The sequence below is a fragment of the Gadus morhua genome, chromosome 14, assembly GCF_902167405.1.
Source record: "Gadus morhua chromosome 14, gadMor3.0, whole genome shotgun sequence".
Classification (NCBI taxonomy): domain Eukaryota; kingdom Metazoa; phylum Chordata; class Actinopteri; order Gadiformes; family Gadidae; genus Gadus; species Gadus morhua.
Window position 1 is genome coordinate 11460291 of NC_044061.1, and position 23411 is coordinate 11483701.

A 23411-nucleotide genomic window follows, 5' to 3' on the forward strand; every position below is an offset into this window, starting at 1 on the left:
GCTGCTGGGATATTCACAGACTGGAGTTTCCTCTGCAATTCACATGGCAAGGACATTCATGGTTTCACAGATTGTTTAACAGGGAACTTATGCAAGGACATGTTGTTCCAACAGAGACTGTATGCTGTTTCCCCAACATCAAACCCTGTGTCACCAGAGACAAAAAGGTCTCCTTGAATGAGAAAAAGGGAGCCTTCAAGAACGGAGAGGGAGAGGAGATGGAGAGGAATCAGAGACAACTCAAGGAGAGGGTCCAGCAAGGCAAGGGCAGCTACCTGACGAAGCTGGAACATAAGCTCCTGCACAACAATTCAAATCCTCCAACCGTTCTCTCCATCCTTAAGGTGCCAACACACAGCCCAGATTTAACCAACGACCAACTGCCTTCATCCGGCCACTCCGTTGCTCAGACACCAACACTTTCAGACTTTGCAATGTTGAACCGGACCGGACACCGTCCGCACGGTTCCAAAAGCTTCCAACACAGCTGAACACACGGAACAGATTTGTTCCCGAACTCGTCCGAGTTTCCCCAAACATTTCAGAAAAATAAAACGGTTGGGCCAGTGTCTAGCTGTCCTTATCGAAAACCACCACATCCAGGCAAGGCAGTGGATCCTGATGGTGTCATCACGTGGGTACTCAATGCTTGTGGCGTCCAGCTGTGCAGAGTACTCCAGCACATATTCAACATGAGCCTGAGTATTAAAAGGCTCCCTGGGCTTTAGAAGACATCCTGCCTTATTCCCTTCCAAATGAGAGGTGTGCCCTAGTACCTACAAAGACTATAGACCAGTGGTGCTGTCTTTTCATTTGATGAAAAACCTTGATAGACTGGTCCTGGTATCCCTTCAGCCCCTGGCTAAACCATCATTGGACCCCCATCAGTTTTGCGCAAATGTGGATGAAACCATCAAAGACCCGCTTCAACGGTGTAACCCTGCTTTATAGGTGCCCCAGAGGGGAGGGTCCTGTCACCTTTTCTGTTCACTCTGCAACTCAAATTTCACTTACTCTTCGATTGTGGGTTGCATCATCGTGGGGTAGGAGGCCGAATACAGAGGCGTTGTGGACTCCTTCATTGAATGATGTGGACTGAACCACCAGCAGCACGACACTGGCAAGACGAAGGAGTTGATGGGGTCTTCTGCAGGGGGGAAAGAACACACTACATCCGTCACCATCCAAGGGATGGATGTGGATACTGTGCAGGTACGTCAGAGTACACCTGGCCAATAAACAGGACTGGGTGAAGAATACATAGGCTGTGTAGAAGGAGGGCCAGAGCCGACTCTACTTTTTGCGGAGGCTTTCGGACAATCCATGTCTGCAGTTCCATGTTCTACCAGTCTTTGTAAGCCGGTGCTATTGTCTTTGCCATTGTGTACTGGGGAACCAAGGTGAGCTCAATCGAAGCCAGCAGAATCAATAGGCTCATCAGGAAGGCTGGCTCTGTCCTAGGGGGAGAAGTTTGATTATCTGGCGGTGGTGTCAGCGAGGAGGAAGCTATGCAAATGTCGGACCAACATGGATAAGGACTATCATCCTCTCCGTGTTGTTCTGGTCAGACACAGGAGCACCTTCTAGCAGACTGATACCACCACGATGTCCCACAGAACACCACAGGAAATCCTTTCTCCCTGGGGCAATCCAACTGAACAGCTCAATTTCCCCAGCCCAAAAGAGGGACAGCTGAGGCCCGGAAATCGAACCATGAACATCACCATCATCGATTCTGTACGTGCATAGGTTTTTCTGAAACTCTCATTCAACTCTGTGACATTTACTGTGTTAAACTGGGATAGTTGAACATTGTATATTTGGATTACACCTGAGCATTTTCTTATGCTAACATAACTAGTTTACATTTTACTTATGATACCTAGCGTTACCGGTCACATTTTTAGCTCTACACACATGGTTATTGCACATACTGATACTCTTTTGCCATTTTTCTCTTATATCGAATTGCAGCTATTGCACAATGATTACCCACGGGATAAACTAAGTAAATGTCATATATTATCCTTACTCTGTCACTGAGTATAAAACAGTCACCAAAAAACATATTCATTGATGTTGAGATAATAATCATAATAATTACTATAATACTAAACATAATCATCATCCTCAACTTCATCAGCATCATCATCATAATACTAAATACTAGTAGTAATAATAGCTATTAATAATAATAATATAAATATAATAAATAGGCCTAGTACATATTTGTGCAATATGTCATAATTAATAAATTACTTGTAAGCCTCTATTCGCTAATGAGGGGACTGCATACCGAAGACCCCCACTATCAAATCCCGTGACCGCAGTAGCCTATTGCACCTTGTTCCGCGTAATCTGTTAATATGGAAACATGATCTGAGCTGCTGTGAGTGTTAATGCAACATGCTTGGAATGGCAAATCAACCGTGAATTGATCATATGATACCTCCCTTGGATGAAACGAAACTCAACACTGTACCGGATTGCATTGCCGTATAGGGACAGAGGGATGATTGTATGCGGCTGGTCCAAAGTGACGTGTGCAGTGCACTGAAGTAGCCTACATTCCAGGTTTGGGAAGGTAACTGCTGCCTTGTCTTGCGCTGGGAGATAGTCAGACACACGCTGCATGTCGGGATGTCGGCATGGCTTGCACCAGGAGAACCAAAACTTTGGTGTCCACATGCGTGATACTGAGTGGCATGACCAATATCGTGTGTTTGCTCTATGTCGGATGGGTGACTAATTATATCGCTAACATATACATCAAAGTGCCGATGCCGATAGCGGAGAAAAAGTTGGATGGCGACAAACGGGGTGACACTCTCCGGATCATCGAGAGACTGGATCGACTCGAGAGTGTGGTCAACCAGCACATACAAGGTAACGTTCACGGCGTTTATCATTATTTAATTTTTCTGCCTATTCATATTATTATTGTTGTTATTATAATGATAGAGGTGTGTGGTTTTTGAGGACATTCCAAACCCCCCATGCTTTCATCAAGCCTACATTTGGAACTTTTAGCAGGTTGTGCCTCCGTGCCATGCGCATTGTCCAAAATCCACAGCTTTACTTATATTTTTACATTACGCACATCTTCAACTTTTTCAAACGGTACTTTGCGGGGTTGGAGTTGTGTGCGGGGTTAGTTTATTTGATGGCTCGGCTTTCCGTTTTCTTTTATCCATATTAGATTACGCATATGGCGCGGATCCGCCTTCATGATTCCCAAGTCATGCATGGAACCCAACAGACTTCCTAACAGCCATAAACATAAGGTTATACGCTAGGTTATCCTGAAACCTCTTCCTCCTTAATATAACACGATTCTCATAAACATAACAAAATAAAAAAATAGATCTCAATAGCCTCTTCTGTTATTGTTATTATATAATTGACTGTGGATATTGCATAATGTTTAACCTTGCAATTTGCTAATGTCTCAAGACATTTAAACTTAGGGGCATTTTCAGCATCCATTATTTTTAATCGACGTTAATACGAAATATGACCTACATGTCATGTAAAATTCCACATTTGGCAGAATATATAAAGAACATGTTTAATGTAGCCTAATAACCTAACCTAACCTCAATCCCGTCATCTGCTGAATGGGTCCTTGTTTATATTGTGCAAAAATATGGAATACGCCTCACATGTAGATGTGGCTCCCTAATGAGGCCCTTACACTGTCCATGAGAAAATATTCAACATGCAAACAACAGTGTGAGAAGTCCATATTTTTGCCCCGGCAAAGGCTGACTAGAAATCTCTAAGAATATCCTTTCCTCCTCGGTATGTCTCCACCGGTAATGAGGTCAGACCGTGTCCTTAATGTCTTACATTCACCCAAGAAATATATAGATAAAAAAGAAATACATTTTGTATCCTTTCCCATGTTTATTATCGCTATGATGGTTGCTGACGACACTGAAGCGTGCCATCAGCTCAGCCAAATACGTGTCTCGCACCACCAAACACAGTTGTAGGTCCTACCACGAGCCTAACCCAGAGAGACAGCGTCCGTAGCACTGCAGGGCGCGAGTACAACGCAAGGGACTGAAGACAAAAAACGGTGACTGTCCCGGAGCAGTGCCTCATTTGTGTGCACCAGTGCCATTGGGGGGCTAGCCAAAATACAGCACTGCGATCGCTTCTTGAGGATGTTTAGAGCAAACAGCAGAGTGTCAGGGAGGGAAGTGGTAGCAGTGGCACGTATGTAGTTGTACCACTGCACTCCTCACTACTCTGAGTGGAGTTAATGAGAGGGGAGCATCTGTTGGAAAGCGGAGAAAGGCGAGCCCACACACGCCCACTGTGCAAGCTGCCTGCTGCACTCTCCTGCCTTTATGAAACAAATGGCTATTGCTACGTGCGTGTGGGTAATATCATCTCACTTACAGTAGAGCTCACTTCATGGTGGCCTTGGCTCACTCACTTGCACTGGAAAATCAAAGCTAAACGTGAATAAGTTATTGTTGACGATGACAATGACAGTTAATGCTAGTGTTCATTGTGACTTCAATGTCATAATCATATTATGATTTTTCTAGCCCACAGGGGAACATTGAAAACAATTCTGTTTCATGTGGATACATTATTATTTTTCTCCTTTTAGTGGCAAATCTACCTTGTGTGCTTTTTTCTTGACGGTAAGCTTGTTGTTCAACCTTGTAATATCAGCATGAGTCACAGATGATAGAACAAGTCATGTTCACATGTAATGTGTTCTCGAAATGACAGCAAGTATGTTTGGCTATCCATTGCATTCTGTTTGCTGTATCACACCAACATACACACAGACACACACACATACGCGCAGACATACACACGCATGCACGCATCCACTCACCCACTCACTCAGTCACACACACACAATTAGCTATTTTATGTTTTAGGATATCAGGTATCTCACACTGTAACCATAGCACAGTGGACCTGTTTCATCAAATTGTAGTTGAATATTGATTTCCAGTTTAACGTATAATATTCTAATTGCCTTGACTGATATTTAGAACCCATGTACATTACAATTTCAATCCATGAAACTGCAGTTGTAAAAGCTTTCATTCGTATATCATCCCATATATTATATTTGTCTGTTTGACTCTAAGTCTGCCTTCCATCATTTCAGCACCAATTTACCTGAACATGATATTTGCCCTTCTGAAGATCAACCCAAAATAATTAAAATCAAAATGTGGTAAATAAAGTGTTTACTTCTAAGGCAATTTATTTTGCAGTCTTTAACCAACATCACACTCGAGGTTGTGCTTGCTGTAAAAGTGAATGTCAGCACGGCGTGGCCTGCAGCCCGGTACCCACGACAAAATCAAAGTCATGCTGATGTTCAGCATTACAGCACAACCTTGAACGTGATGTTGCCTGTGTACCACGGTTTAACTAGCCCCGTTCATTAGTCAACAGTAATAAGCGACAACAGATGATGATTTGCTTGTTTTATCGATCATTTGTTTGGCTCCGCTAACACAAATTGTTCTGCAACTGCGCTTTGAATGGACTGTGGCCACTCATAAACATTTTCCTGCACATTAACGTGATGCTTTGTGTAGGGCTACAAGCTGGCCAGCTGCTTTGCATCATGTTTGTCTGTATCTGTACACTTATTGTGCAACCAGTGAAATAAGTGTCTGTTGACTGTTGATGGGGGTTTGAATCGGTTATAAGAAATACCTGTACAGCAAGTGGTGCATATTAAAGACCTAGTGCATTTGTATTCAATGGCCCTGATCAGACATAGTGCGTTTTAGCAGCCCAGGGTGGCTTTTTGGTATTGTTTTCAATGAAAGTGTCGCGTTTTGCTCACTGCTTTCGCCTTACGAAACACCTCACCGTTTTCTGCTCCGTGTGCCTCGCTTTCGCCTCGAGATGAACAACTTTAACTCAGAGCCGAAATGCGCCCAACGTCATTCGCGGTTCTTTCAAGCGCCAATCGAGTGGCGGCCCTTCTGTGGTTGTAACGACAACACGTGAAAACAACCTGGAGGAGAACCTAGCGCACCTGTCTATTTTTTATGAAGATGTTTAGATCAATTATATATGTTTACAAAGATGCTAGCTGCTTTTTTTTTTGCTTTTTCCTCACATTTTGCAAAACTCACTGTTTGTTCAGGGCCTAAATCAACACTCGGAATGGAATGCCTCTTGATCAATCAACTCACTTTGTCAGAAGTACATTGTGTATAATTCATTTCACAAATGTTCTCTTTAATTTAGTATTGAACGATGTAGAATGACTAGAATTCTAACACACTTTAGTATAGGACAGATTTGACACAATAGGGGTTGTACATTGTGAAATCACATCACAAAACTGCCTCAATTTCGGAAATATAGGAGAATAGGAATGTGGACTTATGTTTACTCATTGTTAAACTTTAAGGTGTGTCCACACCAAAAGATAAGCATATTTCTGGGGCGGCACAATATCATGGAAAGTCAATGCAAAAACATGTAAAATCTTCACTCCTCCTCTAAAGAAGGACGTGTATACTTTGTGTTTCACCCAACCTAATTAAAACTCGTCAAACTCGTGAGAGTAACCCGAGGGTCGGTTTTGGCGTAAACACGACTTAAATTGTGAAAATAACAATGACAATTATACAATTAACAATTTCATCATCATTGCTTTTTTTGAAGCTGCAACAGTGTTTCTCATGATGTGAGACATGGCAAAACTAAATTTTGATTAGCCGTGTGTTTACAGTTATTTTACATAAGATAACTCTCTCGAGGCAACACAAAATGGCATAAAATCCCATTATTCATTCTGCTGTACAAGCCGTATAGCTGTTGAGACAGATTAAGAAATAAAAAAATGTTTTACGTGATTTCACTCCTTGAAAATAAATGTGAATGATGCACATGTGTATGGATACAACTACAAAAGTGTGTAGTAAGGTATGCTTTGTGTTGTGTTGTCTATGCCAGGATTGTTTTTAATATTTTAGTGTAAGTAATATATAGTTATCATGCACAATACTGTAACTTATAATACTCAAGTAATACAATACTCAAGTGAAAGCAAAGGGCCCCTTAAAGATTGTACGCTTGAGTCAGATTTCTCCATTTGCCTACTACTCATTACCAGAGTACTTTTCTCATCAAGAGACAGACCTTCCACTATCAACTCGTTCACCGAGCCGAAGTACTGATGAGTCATCCATTGACTTAATCTGTTCAGTGAATTGTCAGCAGTATCAAAAAAGTTTAAAAGAAATCGTACAAATGAATCTAGGCATTTTATATATAATTTTTTTTTTTGCCTGCTTAATGCAAGTGAATGTAGGGTCAAAAGTGCTACAGCTCTTATGATGCTTAATATTAATGGGTTGAAATTAGGGATGGGTCAGAATATTTGATTATTCTATTATTCGTTCCAGAGGGTCAAAATACTCTACAGATACTCAAGGGTCGATAGCATATAACCACGTTGTCTGATTACAGTTTAATTCATTTTTCACAATTGACCAGCTCTCGTCTTGAAGACCGAATCACGGCGCCATTCGCTTCAATGGGAATCGCGACGGTCTATCCTTTAAACATAAAGTGTACATATTTATAATTTCAAATTCGTCCCAGCCTTTATACCACAGATACTATAGGGTCTATACATATAACCGCGTTTTCTGATTACAGTTTAATTTATTTTTCACAACAGACAATTTGGCTGTTTGACAATTAGCAGGTAGTTTTTTTTTTGCGTTTAAGAAATTAAGTGTTTTCTTGCCGATGATCCATGGCTGCCTTTGTGAATGTCGGCACACATCGAATAATAGATTATTCGTTCATACCACCCACTGATTATTCGACCATGAAAAAGATGTTATTCACATCCCTAACTACACAAAGTGGAACAACATTTTGGAAAATCCCTTTCTGCATGTATTTGAGGATTTTGCAAAATACAAAATGCGTGGAATATTGGAATATTGCTTTAATATTAATGAGCTGCATATACTGTAGGGTTTTAAATGGCCTCTAGTAAACTCTGATTCTACAAAAATAAAAAAAATAAACCTTTGTCTATACTGATGGTTGCCCTACCAAAAAACAGGAGGCACTGAAGAACAAGAAGGCTAGGTCTTCTTTTGTTCGTGCTTTCCGGTGAATCTCGTAAATCTTGTGTTGCTGCTGTCACCTGCCTTCCACTAACACCAATCATTAATTTACAACCCATACTAACAGCTGGAACTACTTTATAATCGGTATCCATGGAAATGGTTTCTTTGGCAAAATCAGAAAGAGGCTTGACTGAGCTTCAAAATAGAGGCCTTTGGTTTATAATAACTGCATTCTACGTAGCCTACTTTTGTCTGAATTTCTTCTTGGGATTACTGTAGGTTTATTTCTAATCTGGACCCAGCTTTCAGCAAATGTCCATCTCACCTTGGAAGGAACACAGGGTCTGAGACAATGGGGGAATACGAATTAGGGAGGGCCGGTGAGAGAGGAGAACAAAGATTGTGGATGTACAGCCTCGTACTGGCATTCATGTTTCTGTATATTTTTCGGTAGCCAACCTAAAAAATCCCACTGCTACCTTCTTGCTTTCCTTCAAGCCACTCCCCCAAAACACATGACCAGCTTGCTGGCTTTAGCATTAGGTCTGCCTTGCCTTGTGGCGGACTCCATTAATTTAAAATGAGTGCATTGGCCGAATGCTTGCAGGAAGGACCGGTATGCCATCCAATCATTTAATTCGGGCCAAATTCAATTACTGGACGGGCCTATTACAGGAATACGACAGCCACAGATACTAAATAACGTAAGAAATACCAACCTGTAAATGGAAGTGAATATATATTTTAGACTACAGTAGCATCCAATTAACATGTGAAGGATCTCGATCAGTAACATGTTATCTAGACAGTGGTTGTTTATTCTCAATCCATATAATACCTCCTTATATATGTTTGATAATGATAAATTAACAAGTGGCCGATTTTGTGTGATGCCCAATTTAATTTTTTTTTTACAGTGCCCCACATTGCATTTACAAGAAGCAGATTTCGGCAGTGTAGGAATAATGATGGTGTATTCTGGAACAACGCGACTGGAAGAGGTGGGCTGCTGTCGAGTCCATTTATACATTAAGACAGTTTAAAAGGCACAATTGTGCACACCCAGCCCCGCTCCACAGGCGCTCCGAGCAGTTCACACAGAGTGCTCTGCCAAGGCCTTTGTGAAGTGTCCGCGTCTGTTGTGACGCTGTTTCAGCAGCCCTCAAGGCTGTTAACAAGGCAGAGCTGTCCATGTAGTTCTGCCGTCGCTGTGTCTGTGCGGGCCATGGGCTTTGGGATGCCAAAAGAATAATCTTTTGAATTGTAAACCGTTCGATTTTGAATAAGGTAATGTCTCGATTGCTTCGGCGTGTCCTTGGCATACCCTGCTACCTCAGTTTGATTTTTTTATTGCTTGGATTTTCTCATCCATATTTGACCACTTGGATTTGTAATGAATATTGCATTTTGAATATCTTCAACTTTTATTAATTATGTGCATTGTTCGATGTTGCGCTTGCTTTAGTTGAAACCCTGTTGAACCCAACGAGAGAAATATGTTTAAGTTTTAATTACTGTAGTTTAGATTGATATAAATGTTATACGATCAATAAAATGCACAATCAAAGTTCATGAAGTGTTGTAGAAAATTAGCAGTCGCTTCTGAACGATTATTTTTGTTAAGGTATGGTTAAAGTATATAAAATTGGATATAAACCTGGAACCATACATTACATAAAGATGGGGTGCAACACTATTTGTGTTGTTTGTACGAAAAACCCCCATAAAACAAACAGATACTGGAATCACCGCGGTGGCACCTTTCGTTGGAATTCTTAATGTTATTTTATTGAATTGTTATTGTAAAGCAGTACCCATATAGTCCCCATAGTAATTATCTCTATGTGGACTAGAGGGTATAATGTGTCTCGATTCTTTCAAATATGCAGTACATTTAGCTTGATTTAAATACCTATTGCATCAATCAGACATACCCATGCTGGGAAATGTGCTATACAGATGTACACTTGCTTTATCCATATTTAATCTAGCACTGATCTATGGACCTACAAAAAGATTTTTATGATGTCATTTTAAATACTTTTTTTCAGTACACATGAGATCAACAACATTACTTTCTGCAGGATAAGCAGTGTTTCTACCCTTTCCTTTCTTCTACCGATATATATATATATATATATATATATATATCGGTAGATATATATATGTGTGTGTATACAGTTTATACACACGTCCTCAGACTCACACTCACACTCTCACACTTAAACATATATCCATATATATATGCATCCTCATCCCCTGCAGGATAGGGGAATATCACCTTTAATTATCACCTTCCCTTCCATGGTTATTGTTGGAAGCGTTCTGGGTAGCAAGCCCTTGACTCCTACTGTTTAACAGCTCACCAGAATCTACATAAATAGGACAGAGGCCCTAAAGCTCCTATCTCGTTTCCGTAATTGGTCACTATTGTGTATTTAATAATCTTGCAGCTAACACGTTTAGCGAGAAATGATCCGTTACATGACCTAAATTGCCTAGAATGCAGTTTTGTCTCACTGTTTTCATGATAACATCATCCATCGCTTCAACATCTATGTGTCACCCAACCAATTCTATAAGAAGAAAAACTGAATGACTGGATTTAATACAATCCTGAGAGATTAGGGTTCTGTCTATTTCTAGTTTAGCCTGAAAAGCATTGTCTGACCCAAGTATGTGTCATATTTAGTAGAACACGATGCATTTATGCATCACAAAGCAGTGTCTTGCGGAGTTGACTAAAATAAAAGAGTCGTCTCTTGAGACCAAGCAATAGTGATTTACTTTCTTTAAACAATATAATGGTTTGGGATGAAGCAAAAACGCTATCAAATCTCCCTTTAGAGGAAATTTTAAGGAAGATATATATTTTTTAATCAGTTTTGATCTAAAACTAAAGCTTAATTGATATTGACTGCTGACAGAATCCTCCTGACTACATGTAATGTAATCCAGAGATGATGTGATTTCTTGCTGATGCACATGTGTTCCGTCTGAGACACAATATAGAACTCACAGCCCCTCCTGCGGCGGAAGGTAGAGGAAGGGGAGGAGGATGTAGTTAACGGGATGCACAATAGGATGTTTTTACTGTGCAGTGCCTCACATCACAGCTCCCAGAGAGACCTGAGGTTTGCATTGGATCAGTCCATTGTCCTGGGTCATAACAGTGTGCATGCTTTATCCCTGTGTTTGTGTGGCTTCGCCAGGAGCAGCTATCGTCTACCTCCAAAGACTTGCAGGTTAGGCTAATGGGGACTAGTCATTTACCACAGGGATAGTGTGTGAGTTTATGTTATATGCTATGGTCTGGTTCAGGGTACCTTGCTACCTGACGGACATTTTAGTTTGCTGGGGTATGGTAGGTAAGGGGGTTGAATGTTGAGGCCCCAATACATTGTCTTCAAATTAAACTCACTTTCTTTTTTGCTCTGCCTGATTGTGTATGGATCTGGCGGACTATTTTATCTAAAAGTAATTTACACGTGAGGCTGAGAGCAATCGAAGCCAGCAATCAAAATTGGAGCATCCAGAAAAAACGTTATAGTGATGCAAAGCGTATAAAAAGCAACTGGAAGGATTGCAGAGTAGCCGGCCCATAGGAATAACAGAAACAATGTTTGTAGATTACAAACAGTTACAGTAAATGTATAACTGTATCTGTTAACTAAATCCCACTACATTTCCCCAAAGTCTCAAGTTCTACAACGATACTACCGCTCAACAGAGTGTTTTTCTAGACTCCTAGTGCATGATAATACCAATCTGACTGTCACCTCATGAGATGTTCCCTGAAGGCTTTGTTCTTCAGATGTTTCTTTCATAGAGATTTCCACAATACAGCAGAAAGCCTTTCTTATTGAGTCACCAAAGAAGAAGCATTATAAAGTATTCTATATTGTTGCTGTTTTAAATGGTGTGTACGCTAGCCATTTCACAGCAGTATGGTAGCCATTTTGCAGCCGCTCATGCTGTTGCCATGATTACCACTTGATGAGTCAAATAGGTGGCAGTACTTCTCTGTTTGTATTTCAGATCTGTGGGTGGGTAAAAATCGTGTGTGACTTGTAACGGATATGCGTGGTGTGGTAACATACATTTGCACAGCATGAATTCAGCTCTTGAAATCTGTGCCTGTGTATACTATTTTTAGTTGCTGGATAATATTCTATGTTATAATTGTAGATCATATAGTGAATTTGCAACCGTACAATGTTTCCTCTGTAATTACACCTGGGCCACCGATTCCACCTGGTTATGCCATTGGCTATAAAGCTTTGCCCTTCAATCAAGTGGTCGTCAATGTTGGATACCTGAATGAAATAGGAATTATGTCCTATTCTATTTCCTATGCTCAAGAGCATTTAGTAAAAAAAAAAATAATAAATGGAACACAGTTATGAAGTTCATAGGCACAAATAATATCCCTATCCTTTATCTGGCTAGTTTTAACCAAGTTGCCTTATGCCACTGCAAAAGAATAATATTATCTAACGATATTTGCTTGCTAAACCATCTCTGCTTCTTTCAATAAATTTGGTTTCATGCAAAATGCCTTGCGTTGGTGGTAGCCTCTCATCGTAGAAAACATTCTTAGCCTTTCTATCATTCTCATGAACTCACCTTAAGGTTACATTCAACAAACTGTCTAAACCATGCTGGATATAGAAGATATACCGGCTGGAGAATAGCAATTCCTTCCAGGCGATGCAATGGTAAATGTAGAAGGTATAGTAATCGGATGGCATGTGTTGTAGAAAGTATTTTAAGCATATAACTTCCTTCAAGAGACATCTTCGCTCTATAAATTCAGCAAGTGAAATCTGTCCCAGCTGCTGCCGCTTCTGAATCCCCTGTGTCTTTACATTTTTCAAACCAAGTGCAAAGCATTGCTGATATTCCAGTGTTACTGAAGGGCTGACACCTCAAGCACTACCTTGGCAGCTCCCATGGCACTCACCCAGTCTCCACACTACCCAGTGAAGACATCAAATATTCACAGCTGTCTTTTACCAACACTAACACTTCCATGGAAAAATGCATGCAGTTTTGTTTTGGTTTGAAAGGAGCTGGTTTGCTGTGTTGCATAATACTAAATATATGCTTGAAAGCTGCTTGTGTTTGAATCAGACGGAATATGTCAGTGGATTACAAAGTAATTTCTTCCCTCAATCCTCTTTAGATCAGTCAGATTGCGTTGAAATGCCTCTCTATCTCACAAATCCATGGATTAACTATCTGAGTATTTATACACTCTCACTCATCATTGTCTTCAAACGTTTATTTGTTCAATGCAGTACACACATGTTGAGCATATTCTTTCACTATAAAATTCATAAATGGGGTTATAAACTATTTTACGTTAGTGCTTCCTTCCAGTTGCAACTTGAACTTGATAAACTGGAGAAAATATGTACAAATTCAGATTATTATTTTTATGCTTGGCTCTCTGGACTAATAAAGATAAACAGATTGGTATTACATAAATATCAAAAAGTAGAAAATATGGAGTACTTTAGTTTTTTCTGCAATTGGCATTTTTGGCATTTTGCCATGGATAAAGCCACCCTTAAGCGGTATATTGCTTTCAGCAGACTCACCGGATTATCCAACACAGCTACAGGAGCTGTCCTTGGCTGTTTCTGTAACTCAGTGTGATGCTATGTAATGTAATAACACTACAAGAGGTATCCCAATACCCTCACTGAAGTAAATCATTGATTGTACGGCACAAAATATTGAATTACTGTGGACATCATACTGTAATAACGCACAAAACACAACAACTGAGAGGAATGAGAGTACCTTGAATGACCCTGGATAACCCAGAACAATCGCTTGATGTGGCACATGCAATCAAGGTGCGAGAGGCAACGATATATGGGAGACATGGGAGACATGAGGTGACGGTAAGAACGGGGGAAATCCTCCCCTAGGATGCAGGTTACATTTAACCCCTGGTCTCTGAGGCGCTAACCCCCCCCCCCATTCCACCCTATGGGGATTGCCATTAAAGAGACAAGACTAGCTTTGCCACATGCATTAAGGTGCCAGATGAGTGAGATGTACAATCAATACGGTGTAACACGAGGTGTACCATTTTTCAGTGCAGGGCCGTAGGGCTTTGCACATAGATTTCTTTGTTTTGGCGGGGGGGAATATCAGTCTGTCCTTGGATGGGCACCAAATTATTTCCACATATGGGCGCAGCCTCTCTTTGTTCAAAGTACCCCAGCCAATCTGATTAAATAACTAAGTGACGCCCTTGCTCCTTCTCTCTTGCCCATTCTGGTTGGAAATCAAAAACAACTCCTGGGAGAATTGTCTTCTGTGCAAATTCTATCTTTTAATATCGTTATTCAGTCTCTCTCGGAATAAAACGTGTTGATTGCTCTGTCGATTTGTACACTTTCCTCGGGTGCTACAATTCTTGTTTTACATTTGCAGGCTGCGGTGAAACTCCCCCCTCACATCCACGATTCCTCCTTCGATTCTTTTCGATTTTGGGTGAGGCTCAAGGCCGTCAACTTAACATGGCCATATTAGATTATTAGAGAGACTACACTATCTCTAGTATGCTATCATATATGATCAAACAACTGACCACACACCCCTCATTAGTGACATTCTGTTTTACATGGCAATATCGAAATATTGCTTCAGCATGTTAGAGATAGTTTTAAAAGATATGGTTAGAAGATAATCTTTTTCTCTTTTTCTTCTCATGTTCTTAAGGGGCCTACAAGCATGCTAGATACATTAAACATGCAGACATATTTTCTGGCTTACAAAAAAACATGTATTTTCAGAAAATATCTAATAAATGCAGCCAAACAGGAGGATCTTGGACAAACAAACACAGGACTGCAAACAGCAGATGAGGGGCATAACTGTCTGGCCGAATTAAACCTATGTTTGTTTGCTGAAGATGATCAATGAGGTGTGACGCAACACCCTAAGGAGAGCTGCTGAGCAATCTGTCATGCGTGCTTGCACTACATAACAGGGTGTTTCTGTTTTTTTTTGGTCACCGGGTTAGGGTTGATCAGGGGTTGATCACCGGATCACCTGATGTGGGGATTATTGAAGGATTAATAGCATAAATAATTTGAATAAGTACCACGGCTCAGGCAGCCTGATAGCAAGAGGTGGTCTTGAGGGTCTCAAATTAAAGTTCCACGATAACAAGTTTTAAACTAAAGTGTGTTTGGCAGTACCACCAGTCTCTTACCCACTAGTGTTGAGGTAAATTCTTATAATCGCTATTCCCTGACTTTCTTCCCCACCTTTCTAATCAATCTTTATTCATACATTATTCAAGTAAAGAAACAACTCCTTTTTTTACTGGGAAATAGTGTTAGTGTGAGCGTAGATGATGAGTGTAGAGACATTCACACTTCTACCATGCTCACACCCACCCCAACCCCCCTTCCCTTCCTGGGCACCCAGGCTGCCAGAAGGGGGGCAGCGGAGCCTCACAGCCCGGTTAACAGTAATCCGGCTCTTGGAGTGTGTGTAGGCGCCTTGCTGAGCCAGTGTGAGACCCTAGGAGTCCAAGATCTTGGAGCAGCGGGTTTAGCTTTTGATAAATTGATGGTTTGGCTGACTGAAAATGTACGTTGTGGTCATCCAGGGAGGCATGCCAACGCAATTTGACGGATCTTAAGAGGATTGCGAGTAGAATTTTTACTTTGAGATCAACAAAAGCAATAGTGCTTGTATTCCAATGTGTGCATGCACATAGTAATAGCAGATGTACTGGAATTGTGTATGTGTTTGTTATGAATCTTTCAGTCATATTCCATCCTTGGATGGATCCCTCTGAATTCAGCCTCCTTGCATTGTGTTTCCTTTGCTTGTTTAGATGCAGGTGGTGTTGTCCGTCTGATGTGGGTCTGCAAAGCCCTTTGAGGCTGTTATTATTGTCATTGAGTGTTGCTCCGCGTATTTCGGTTAAGGTAGTCCTGATTTTAATTTATCTACTTTTTTAATTACAAAATTGCGAGAAGTTTCGGTGTGTGGGCTGTGTTTTGATGAGCAGGACTGCCTCGAGGGCCCTGGTTATTAATTAAGTGCAGTTGGTTGGGTGAGTGTGTTTGATGCTACTACACTGTCCTCCACTTACCTGGAAAAAGCATCTTGAGGGTCAAATGGGAAAATGTCAAAAGGTGAAATAGAAAATGTAAATGTTAGTTTAACTGGATGCAATTGATCATTTCTATAAAAAGAATGATCCTATGCCTATTATTTCGCTCAAGTGTAAAAAAAAATGAAAGGAAGAATGAATGAAACATTTCCATGAATATGAATATATTCATGATCATGTATTTAGATGAAAACACATTGTACTTGTTCTTCTTGTAATAATACTTGTTAAGAATAATCTGCACTCAGAAGCATCAATAGACATAATGCGTCGCAACTCAACAGTGTCAACGACATACTGTTGAAAGCATCTGTAGATTGGCAAAGTGTCTCTTTACACACAACAACAGATTAGAAATGCTGCGAAGCCTCTGGTTGTGTGTGTGTGTGTGTGTGTGTGTGTGTGTGTGTGTGTGTGTGTGTGTGTGCGTGTGAGCATGCGTGCGTGCGTGCGTGCGTGTGTGTGCGCGCGTGCGTATGCTTGTGGGTGTGTGTGTGGTGCGTGTGTGCGTTTGTATGTGGCTGCAATACACACCAAAGACTAGAGGGATAGAGCCGTCAGCCGGTGCTTTGTCAGCTGGGTACAGAGTTCAGTGGCTCCTGCCATCAGCACCCATTCCCTCCCTGCGGCCCCGGGGGCTGAAACAGCGACACAGTACAAGAGCTCGCTCTTTAGACATCCACTGTTGGAGCACGTCTGTAGTGCGATGATAAGGGCCGGCTCTGTTTCCCTCTTAGACACTCGGCAAACAGAGAGTTGAGCTAATTGTATCAATCATTCCTTCTGTTTTGGAATTGAATTCTGATAATAAAATAAACGTCCAGCCTTGTTGAAGCCTTGTTGAAAGCGAAACAGAATTTCGCTTACGATTAGTCATTGGAGAGAGTTTGCGTACACTGAATAACAAACGTTATTTTCCCCCTTTTGTGGAATATCAAGAACACAGCCCTGACTATTCTTCTCACTGGCTATACTGACTTAAGAAGAAGTGCAGAATATTTGCTGTCATTCCACCTGGTCAAGCTGTGCTCATGGTTCAGGGTGTGAAAGTTATACAGGCGCAGATGTTCCTTTTCTTTGGGTACGGTAACTGTTTTGCCACTGGTGCTTGCTTACTGTTGGCACGACTGGTCCTCATCCATCAGCAATGATTGGCCTTGGGCTGCAGGCAGGAAACCAGCTCAGAAGCCATTTGATGCTTTTATAGCAATGTGTGTGTGAAACATTTATTATTGTTGTTAATTTATTAATGGTGCTGACATTGCTGCCCGTTTGACACTTCATTAAATACATTCATTTTCCACAACAAATATCTGTTGTGTGATCTTAGTCACATCAAAATGCTATGAAAGTTTACCTTCATTTTGCTTTTCAAACATCTGATCCTCCTTCATCTAGTGAACAACATTCTGCACAAATTGCTTTGATTTCTGCCCTGGCACCTGCATTCGTGCATGTATAAATCTGGGAGACTATGACTGCAACTCAAATCTACTTGAATCCGACAACAAGAGCATTTCGTATGAACTGGGGATTTTGATTTAATTATGTAAATAAAAGTAAAACTATTAGTTTAGTTTTAGGAATTTAATAATTCCCAAGTTCATACACATCTTAGTGCCGGTATGCGGGTAATAAGCAGGTGACCAATGACAAATGATGATTAGTAACGTTGATTTAAGAGGCTGCTTAATACTGTAAACAAGCCTGGGTGACAGATAGCAATGCAGGCAGCTGGACACGGCTAATTAAGTTACTTAATACCACTCTCCCACCTGTGGTTTTTTCATGCCGTTGGCTGCCACTGTTCATTTCGCACCATGGACTTCAGCCCACAGTAATACTTTTGAGTTATGTTCTGCAGCAAGCTGCTTTTTTATTTATTTTTAGCAAACGTTTCACCCTGGTTGCCTGTTTAGACCTAAAGCAGCAACCATTAGAGAAAAAGTCATGTTGAGAACCCAAAGCACAAGATTCCACTGTGAAGATGAGAGAGAGAGAGAGAGAGAGAGAGAGAGAGAGAGAGAGAGAGAGAGAGAGAGAGAGAGAGAGAGACAGAGAGACAGAGAGAGAGACACAGAGACACAGAGACAGAGAGACAGAGAGACAGAGAGACAGAGAGACAGAGAGAGAGAGAGACCGAGAGAGAGAGAGAGAGAGACAGAGAGAGAGAGAGAGAGAGAGAGAGAGAGAGAGAGAGAGAGAGAGAGACACAGGGAGAGAGAGGGAGAGACAGAGAGAGAGAGAGAGCACACTTGTTCACCGGCCCTTCAGGGAGTCAGATCTGAAGGGATGCTATAAAACAGGGATCTCAGCAAACTGAATTTAATGTGACAATTTTGGCACTTGAAAGTGGGAATAAAGAAACATAGCGGGAAATATTTTGGGCTGCAATGATGGTGATATATGGATGAGGATATTGAAGTCGTCCATATTTATGGTTCTCTGACTGGTTTCTTGCTTTTCTTGGACTGTGCACAGCACACACACACACACACACACACACACACACACACACACACACACACACACACACACACACACACACACACACACACACATACACAGCCACACACACAGATACAGACACACACACAATTTCAGTATTGATCAGCAGCCATCCTTAGCTTTTAAGCCCAAAGATAAAGAGGGTTTTGTAGAATCCATTTTTCTTAATACATTTCTATCCCGTTAGGTGTGCATAGTATTTCCAAAGAAGGCATCCGCACCTCTAGAAATAGCCCTGCTTTCCTTTCAGAGCAAGAAAACAATTGTTGCTCGAAATGTTCAAGCTTCAATGAAATGTGTTCTTTTCACCCACCCTCAATACAAGCTATAGCAGTTAACAAAATGGTACAGAAATGGAACAGTTGCAAATGGTGGTATTTTCTACCTTTGGGCATTGTAGACTTTGTTAAAAACCATGGCAACCTTCCATTAGTCCTCTAGGTTTCGAAAGAAAAGCAAAACACGCACAGTTTCTTCCAATCATACAATCTGTTTCATTCTCTCAGTCAGTCACAGATGCCCACCATTTGAAACGCAGCACACCCACCAATGATTTGTTCACAAGCCAACCTGTCAACCAAGCAACCAGCCTTGGTCTAATTTATTGTGTGATGGTGTACAGTTAAGAATGCAGTAGATAACAAGTGTACATTAGTTATCCATGAGCTAACATTAGTTAATGCAGTTATAGTATTTTTTAATAAAGTATTAGAATAGGGATAAGGGTGAGAGTTATAGTGTTAGGGTTATTGTAATGCATTCATTTATACATTATTTAATAGGATTAGGGTTAACCAGAACCCTATTAAATAATGTATGAATGAATACCTTTGTTAGCATGAACACCATTACCTTATTCAACATGAACACCATTCATTTACATGAAAACAATAAAAAAATGGATAACTCGTTAACTGTTAATTAACTGTTAATTAATGCTTATTCGTGCATTAATTAACAGTTAATTAATGGTTAATTATTTAATGGCTTATTTTAAAGCGATACCAAATCAAGGATATCTATATATGATATGGAGTTGCGCCATGATTGAATAAAATAAAAATAAAATACAATTATTCACCAAAATCTTTTAGGGAGAATCATGTTTAATAAGTGGGAACATTGTGAACAACCTCACCTCAATGCAAGGCTTTCTTTCAACATAAAGCTTAAAATAGTGCACTTGAGAACATTCTGAATTGCTGTGTTATATTATAGGCTATATTGTGATTGAATAATCCAATGGAACACATCCATGCTTTAATAGAGAGTTAAGTTGCTCTTTTGCAATGCAAGGATAAAGCGTTCAAATAGGGCTACAGTGCAGGCATACATATTCATTGTATTTATTGATGTCCACATTTTTGGTCAGCATACTTAGGAATTGATTTGTAATGCAGGTTGTGAACCTTGTATACGCTTAAATTCTGTGAGTAGTTGATGTTTCCAGGTACTTATTTTGCACCTACGTGAACTAAACCAGACAGCCTCTGGTGTGGTTGTGGTTCATGTTCCCAGTGATGCAGGCGTGCGCCTGTATATCCCCTATCTTTAATTTCTATTGTAAATTAGGCCTCTTGTTCTTCAGTGGTGAGCCTTGTGCAAATATTGTCCCTGCCAAGTACTGACATAAAGGTTAGGGCCCCACATGGAGTTCTGAGTCCCTAATTGCCTCACAGACCCAATGACCTTGACCTATAAGCCGATGAGAAAGGGTGCAGAGAGATCAAAATGTTTTTTTTCAGTGTAGTAGTCTGTTGTGGTATGGGTACCTTGTTAGCACTGTTGTTGATGTTGTTGTTGTTGTTGTTGTTGTTGTTGTGTTTACTTCTTTATTTGGTAAACTCCCACATGATCATCTTACACGTCTAATAGGTCTGTTAAAGGACCGTGAATTCTCGTGCGTTTCCATGGTAGCATCCACTACCAGCATACAGCCAACCTAAACTTGGTCTGAGTAAACAGCTTCATGTTCACACCTCAGAAATCCCTGTGGCCTAATTAGTCACACACGCAGAACCCAACCACAAACGAAAACACCTTACACGTTTTGTATCGTGTTATTCTGTCACATGAGACGCGCTGATAGAAGTCTGCACAGTGTTATCAATTACATCCTTCCTTCAACCTCTTCTCACTTTTCAGCTTTGTTTGCAAGTTGGCATCCCCTTTGAATTTATAGCTTATGCTATACTAATATACTCATTTGCATTTTGCTGTATGAGCCTTTTTCCCCATGTTTATTCATGTTCCACAATGCTCCGTTCGATGAGAGTGTAAGGAGTGTACTGTACTCTTGGACATGCTGTTTGATACCAGCAACCAAGATAAAAAACAGGTTCACTTTGAAGCCAGTGGCCATGCCTGTTTTAAATGATGTCACGTAACGGATGCCTTTCCCGTTTAGAGTCATTGAGACGCATGGTGGATGTGTGATTTCTTCTGCATTTGATGAGTAAACAAACACAAGTTTAAGTATGCAAAAGGAACACAGTGTGGCGAAGGGCACCACCCTTGTACACACAGACACACACAGGAGTGCAATCTCACTGAATCAATTTGAAACATATTGGCAGTCATTTTGCAGGCCATTGAGCCGTTTCAGACCTCAAAGCTTTCTCCCTTTTGCCTGATAGTTGAATGAGAGGAATATTTGAGCTCTCCACCAGATGATCTTGTAGAATGCAAAATGAGCATGTTTTTTCAGGAACTAAATGAAAAGAATGTACTTTGTGGCTAATTGTTGTCTGGCTGCAGCGGGCTACAGGGAATAGAGGCAATTTCTTCAATTCAATAATTGATAGATGATAAAGTAGGATTGTCATACTAAGATGTGTTGCTAATATTTTATAACTACAACTAAAATTGGATTCAAAGTATTCCTAACGTTCATTTATATGGCAAGATTTCATTTTCTCAATTCTAACCCTATTTTTTCATCCAGTTAAAGCCAAACAACTCAAGTCATAGAAATAATGCATTTGAACGTGCCAGGAGCAAAAACAATAATGAACAATTAATTGTTTTTGGAACCAGAACGTAGGCCATTGCTACTTGCAGTGTTCTACATTAGTGTGTTGTGAATATGTAGCGAAGGTCTGAATGGAGTGATTAATGTGTTTGTAAAGCATTAGTAAGAGCACACCAATGAATATGAAAATGCATAGTCCTTTGTAACTGAGAATCTTGATCTCCACTTGAGAAGAGCTGATTTAGCATGGAGAGGCAGGCAATTAGCAGTGAGGGGAGTGGCCATTTAGCTGATTATCTACTCTAAAAAAATTACCAAGCACAGCGGCAGTAATTAACACACAATACAAGGATCTCTTAGCTTGACACAGGAGGATGCAAGCCAGAACCCAAGCTATCAACACATGCCATAAATGTTCAACCATTATGTCGGCTACGTGAATAATTGCTAAATTAATTAATCGATTAGTATTGAACATTATTTGCAATGTTAACCGTGATCAACAGTGTGAGGGTTTTGATGTTTATACCTTCAGAAGTGCAAAGAGCTGGTGGCTTTTCTCTGTTTAGATGATTTTACAATTAATACTTCTTCTGCCTTGAGATCAGCATCGACCAATTTTTATGTTATTGGATAGACAAAAACATAAAACAAACTTATTTTTATCCTTGGTTTTAAATATGATTGATGCCAAAGAAATGTTTTGAAGGGTTTGAAGGTTTGAAGAATCTTGTTTACAAATTGTTAGTTACTGCATTTTACAGGAACCAGATGCTGTCCATTAAGGCAGAGCCTACTTCTTCATAGCTTTTCCTGATAGTCTAAATCAACCCCTGAAGATATTTTTAATTAAGCTATTTCCTAAGTCCATCAAATCATTTATAAACAAGTTATTCATGATACCCCTAGTATTCCTCATAAGACATTCATTCAAAAATAGTTATTTGGCTTTTTCTCACCCCCAATTATATATTTATCACGTTGTTGTTCAGGGCCTGCGCGCATTTCCCAAAAAGAACGGGCAAATTAAAAATAATTGTTTGTATCTTCAATGTCCATTTAATCCATCTTCCCTCTGCCCGCCAGTTGACTGAGTGCTCCATTTTAGCCCTTAGTCATTATTATGTTGCCCCTCTCGCAGAGACGCCAGGGCGAGGAGAAGAGGGTCAGCCAGACACATCATTCTCCGACTCATCACTGTTTGCTCACTGGGGCAAGGAACTCAGCCCAGAGAACCGCAGAGTGGCCCTCAAGTCGTTCCAGTACTACGGCTACAACAGCTACCTCAGCGACCGCCTGGCGTTGGACAGACCCATACCCGACCTGCGGCCTGACGGGTAAGATCCGCAAGGCGTTCCATGAGCAGATGGACACTCAGGCTCAGTCAGGGTGGGCACCGCAGCGGGAATCCATTGTGTGTGGACTATAGAAACTAGTGGGAAGCCATCGTATCATATCTTCCGTGATGATGCTGTGCTTTGCATCATTTCTGAGTCTACGAGGCTCATTCCAGGCAAGTCATTCGATGAGTTATAAAGGCCCTTTTCTACCATGATTTCTCCATAGGTGTAAAAACATGAGCCATCATGCGGACCTCCCTCAAGTCAGCATCGTGTTCATCTTTGTGAACGAGGCCTCGTCCGTCATCCTGCGCTCCGTTCACTCGGCCATGAACAGGACGCCCTCCCACCTT

General features: G+C 40.7%; 1 protein-coding gene across 1 annotated transcript in view; it reads left to right on the forward strand.

Annotated features, from left to right (window-relative positions):
- Positions 1-2386: 2386 nt before the first annotated feature.
- galnt18b (UDP-N-acetyl-alpha-D-galactosamine:polypeptide N-acetylgalactosaminyltransferase 18b) overlaps positions 2387-23411 on the forward strand; it is a 43897-nt gene continuing 22872 nt past the window's right edge. Inside the window, exons 1-3 of the mRNA XM_030376167.1 lie at positions 2387-2886; positions 22860-23055; positions 23285-23411. The exon at positions 23285-23411 is cut by the window's right edge and continues 40 nt beyond it. Of these exons, the coding sequence (XP_030232027.1) occupies positions 2649-2886; positions 22860-23055; positions 23285-23411 (561 nt within the window). The 5' untranslated portion in view covers positions 2387-2648. The remainder of the gene's footprint in view (positions 2887-22859; positions 23056-23284) is intronic.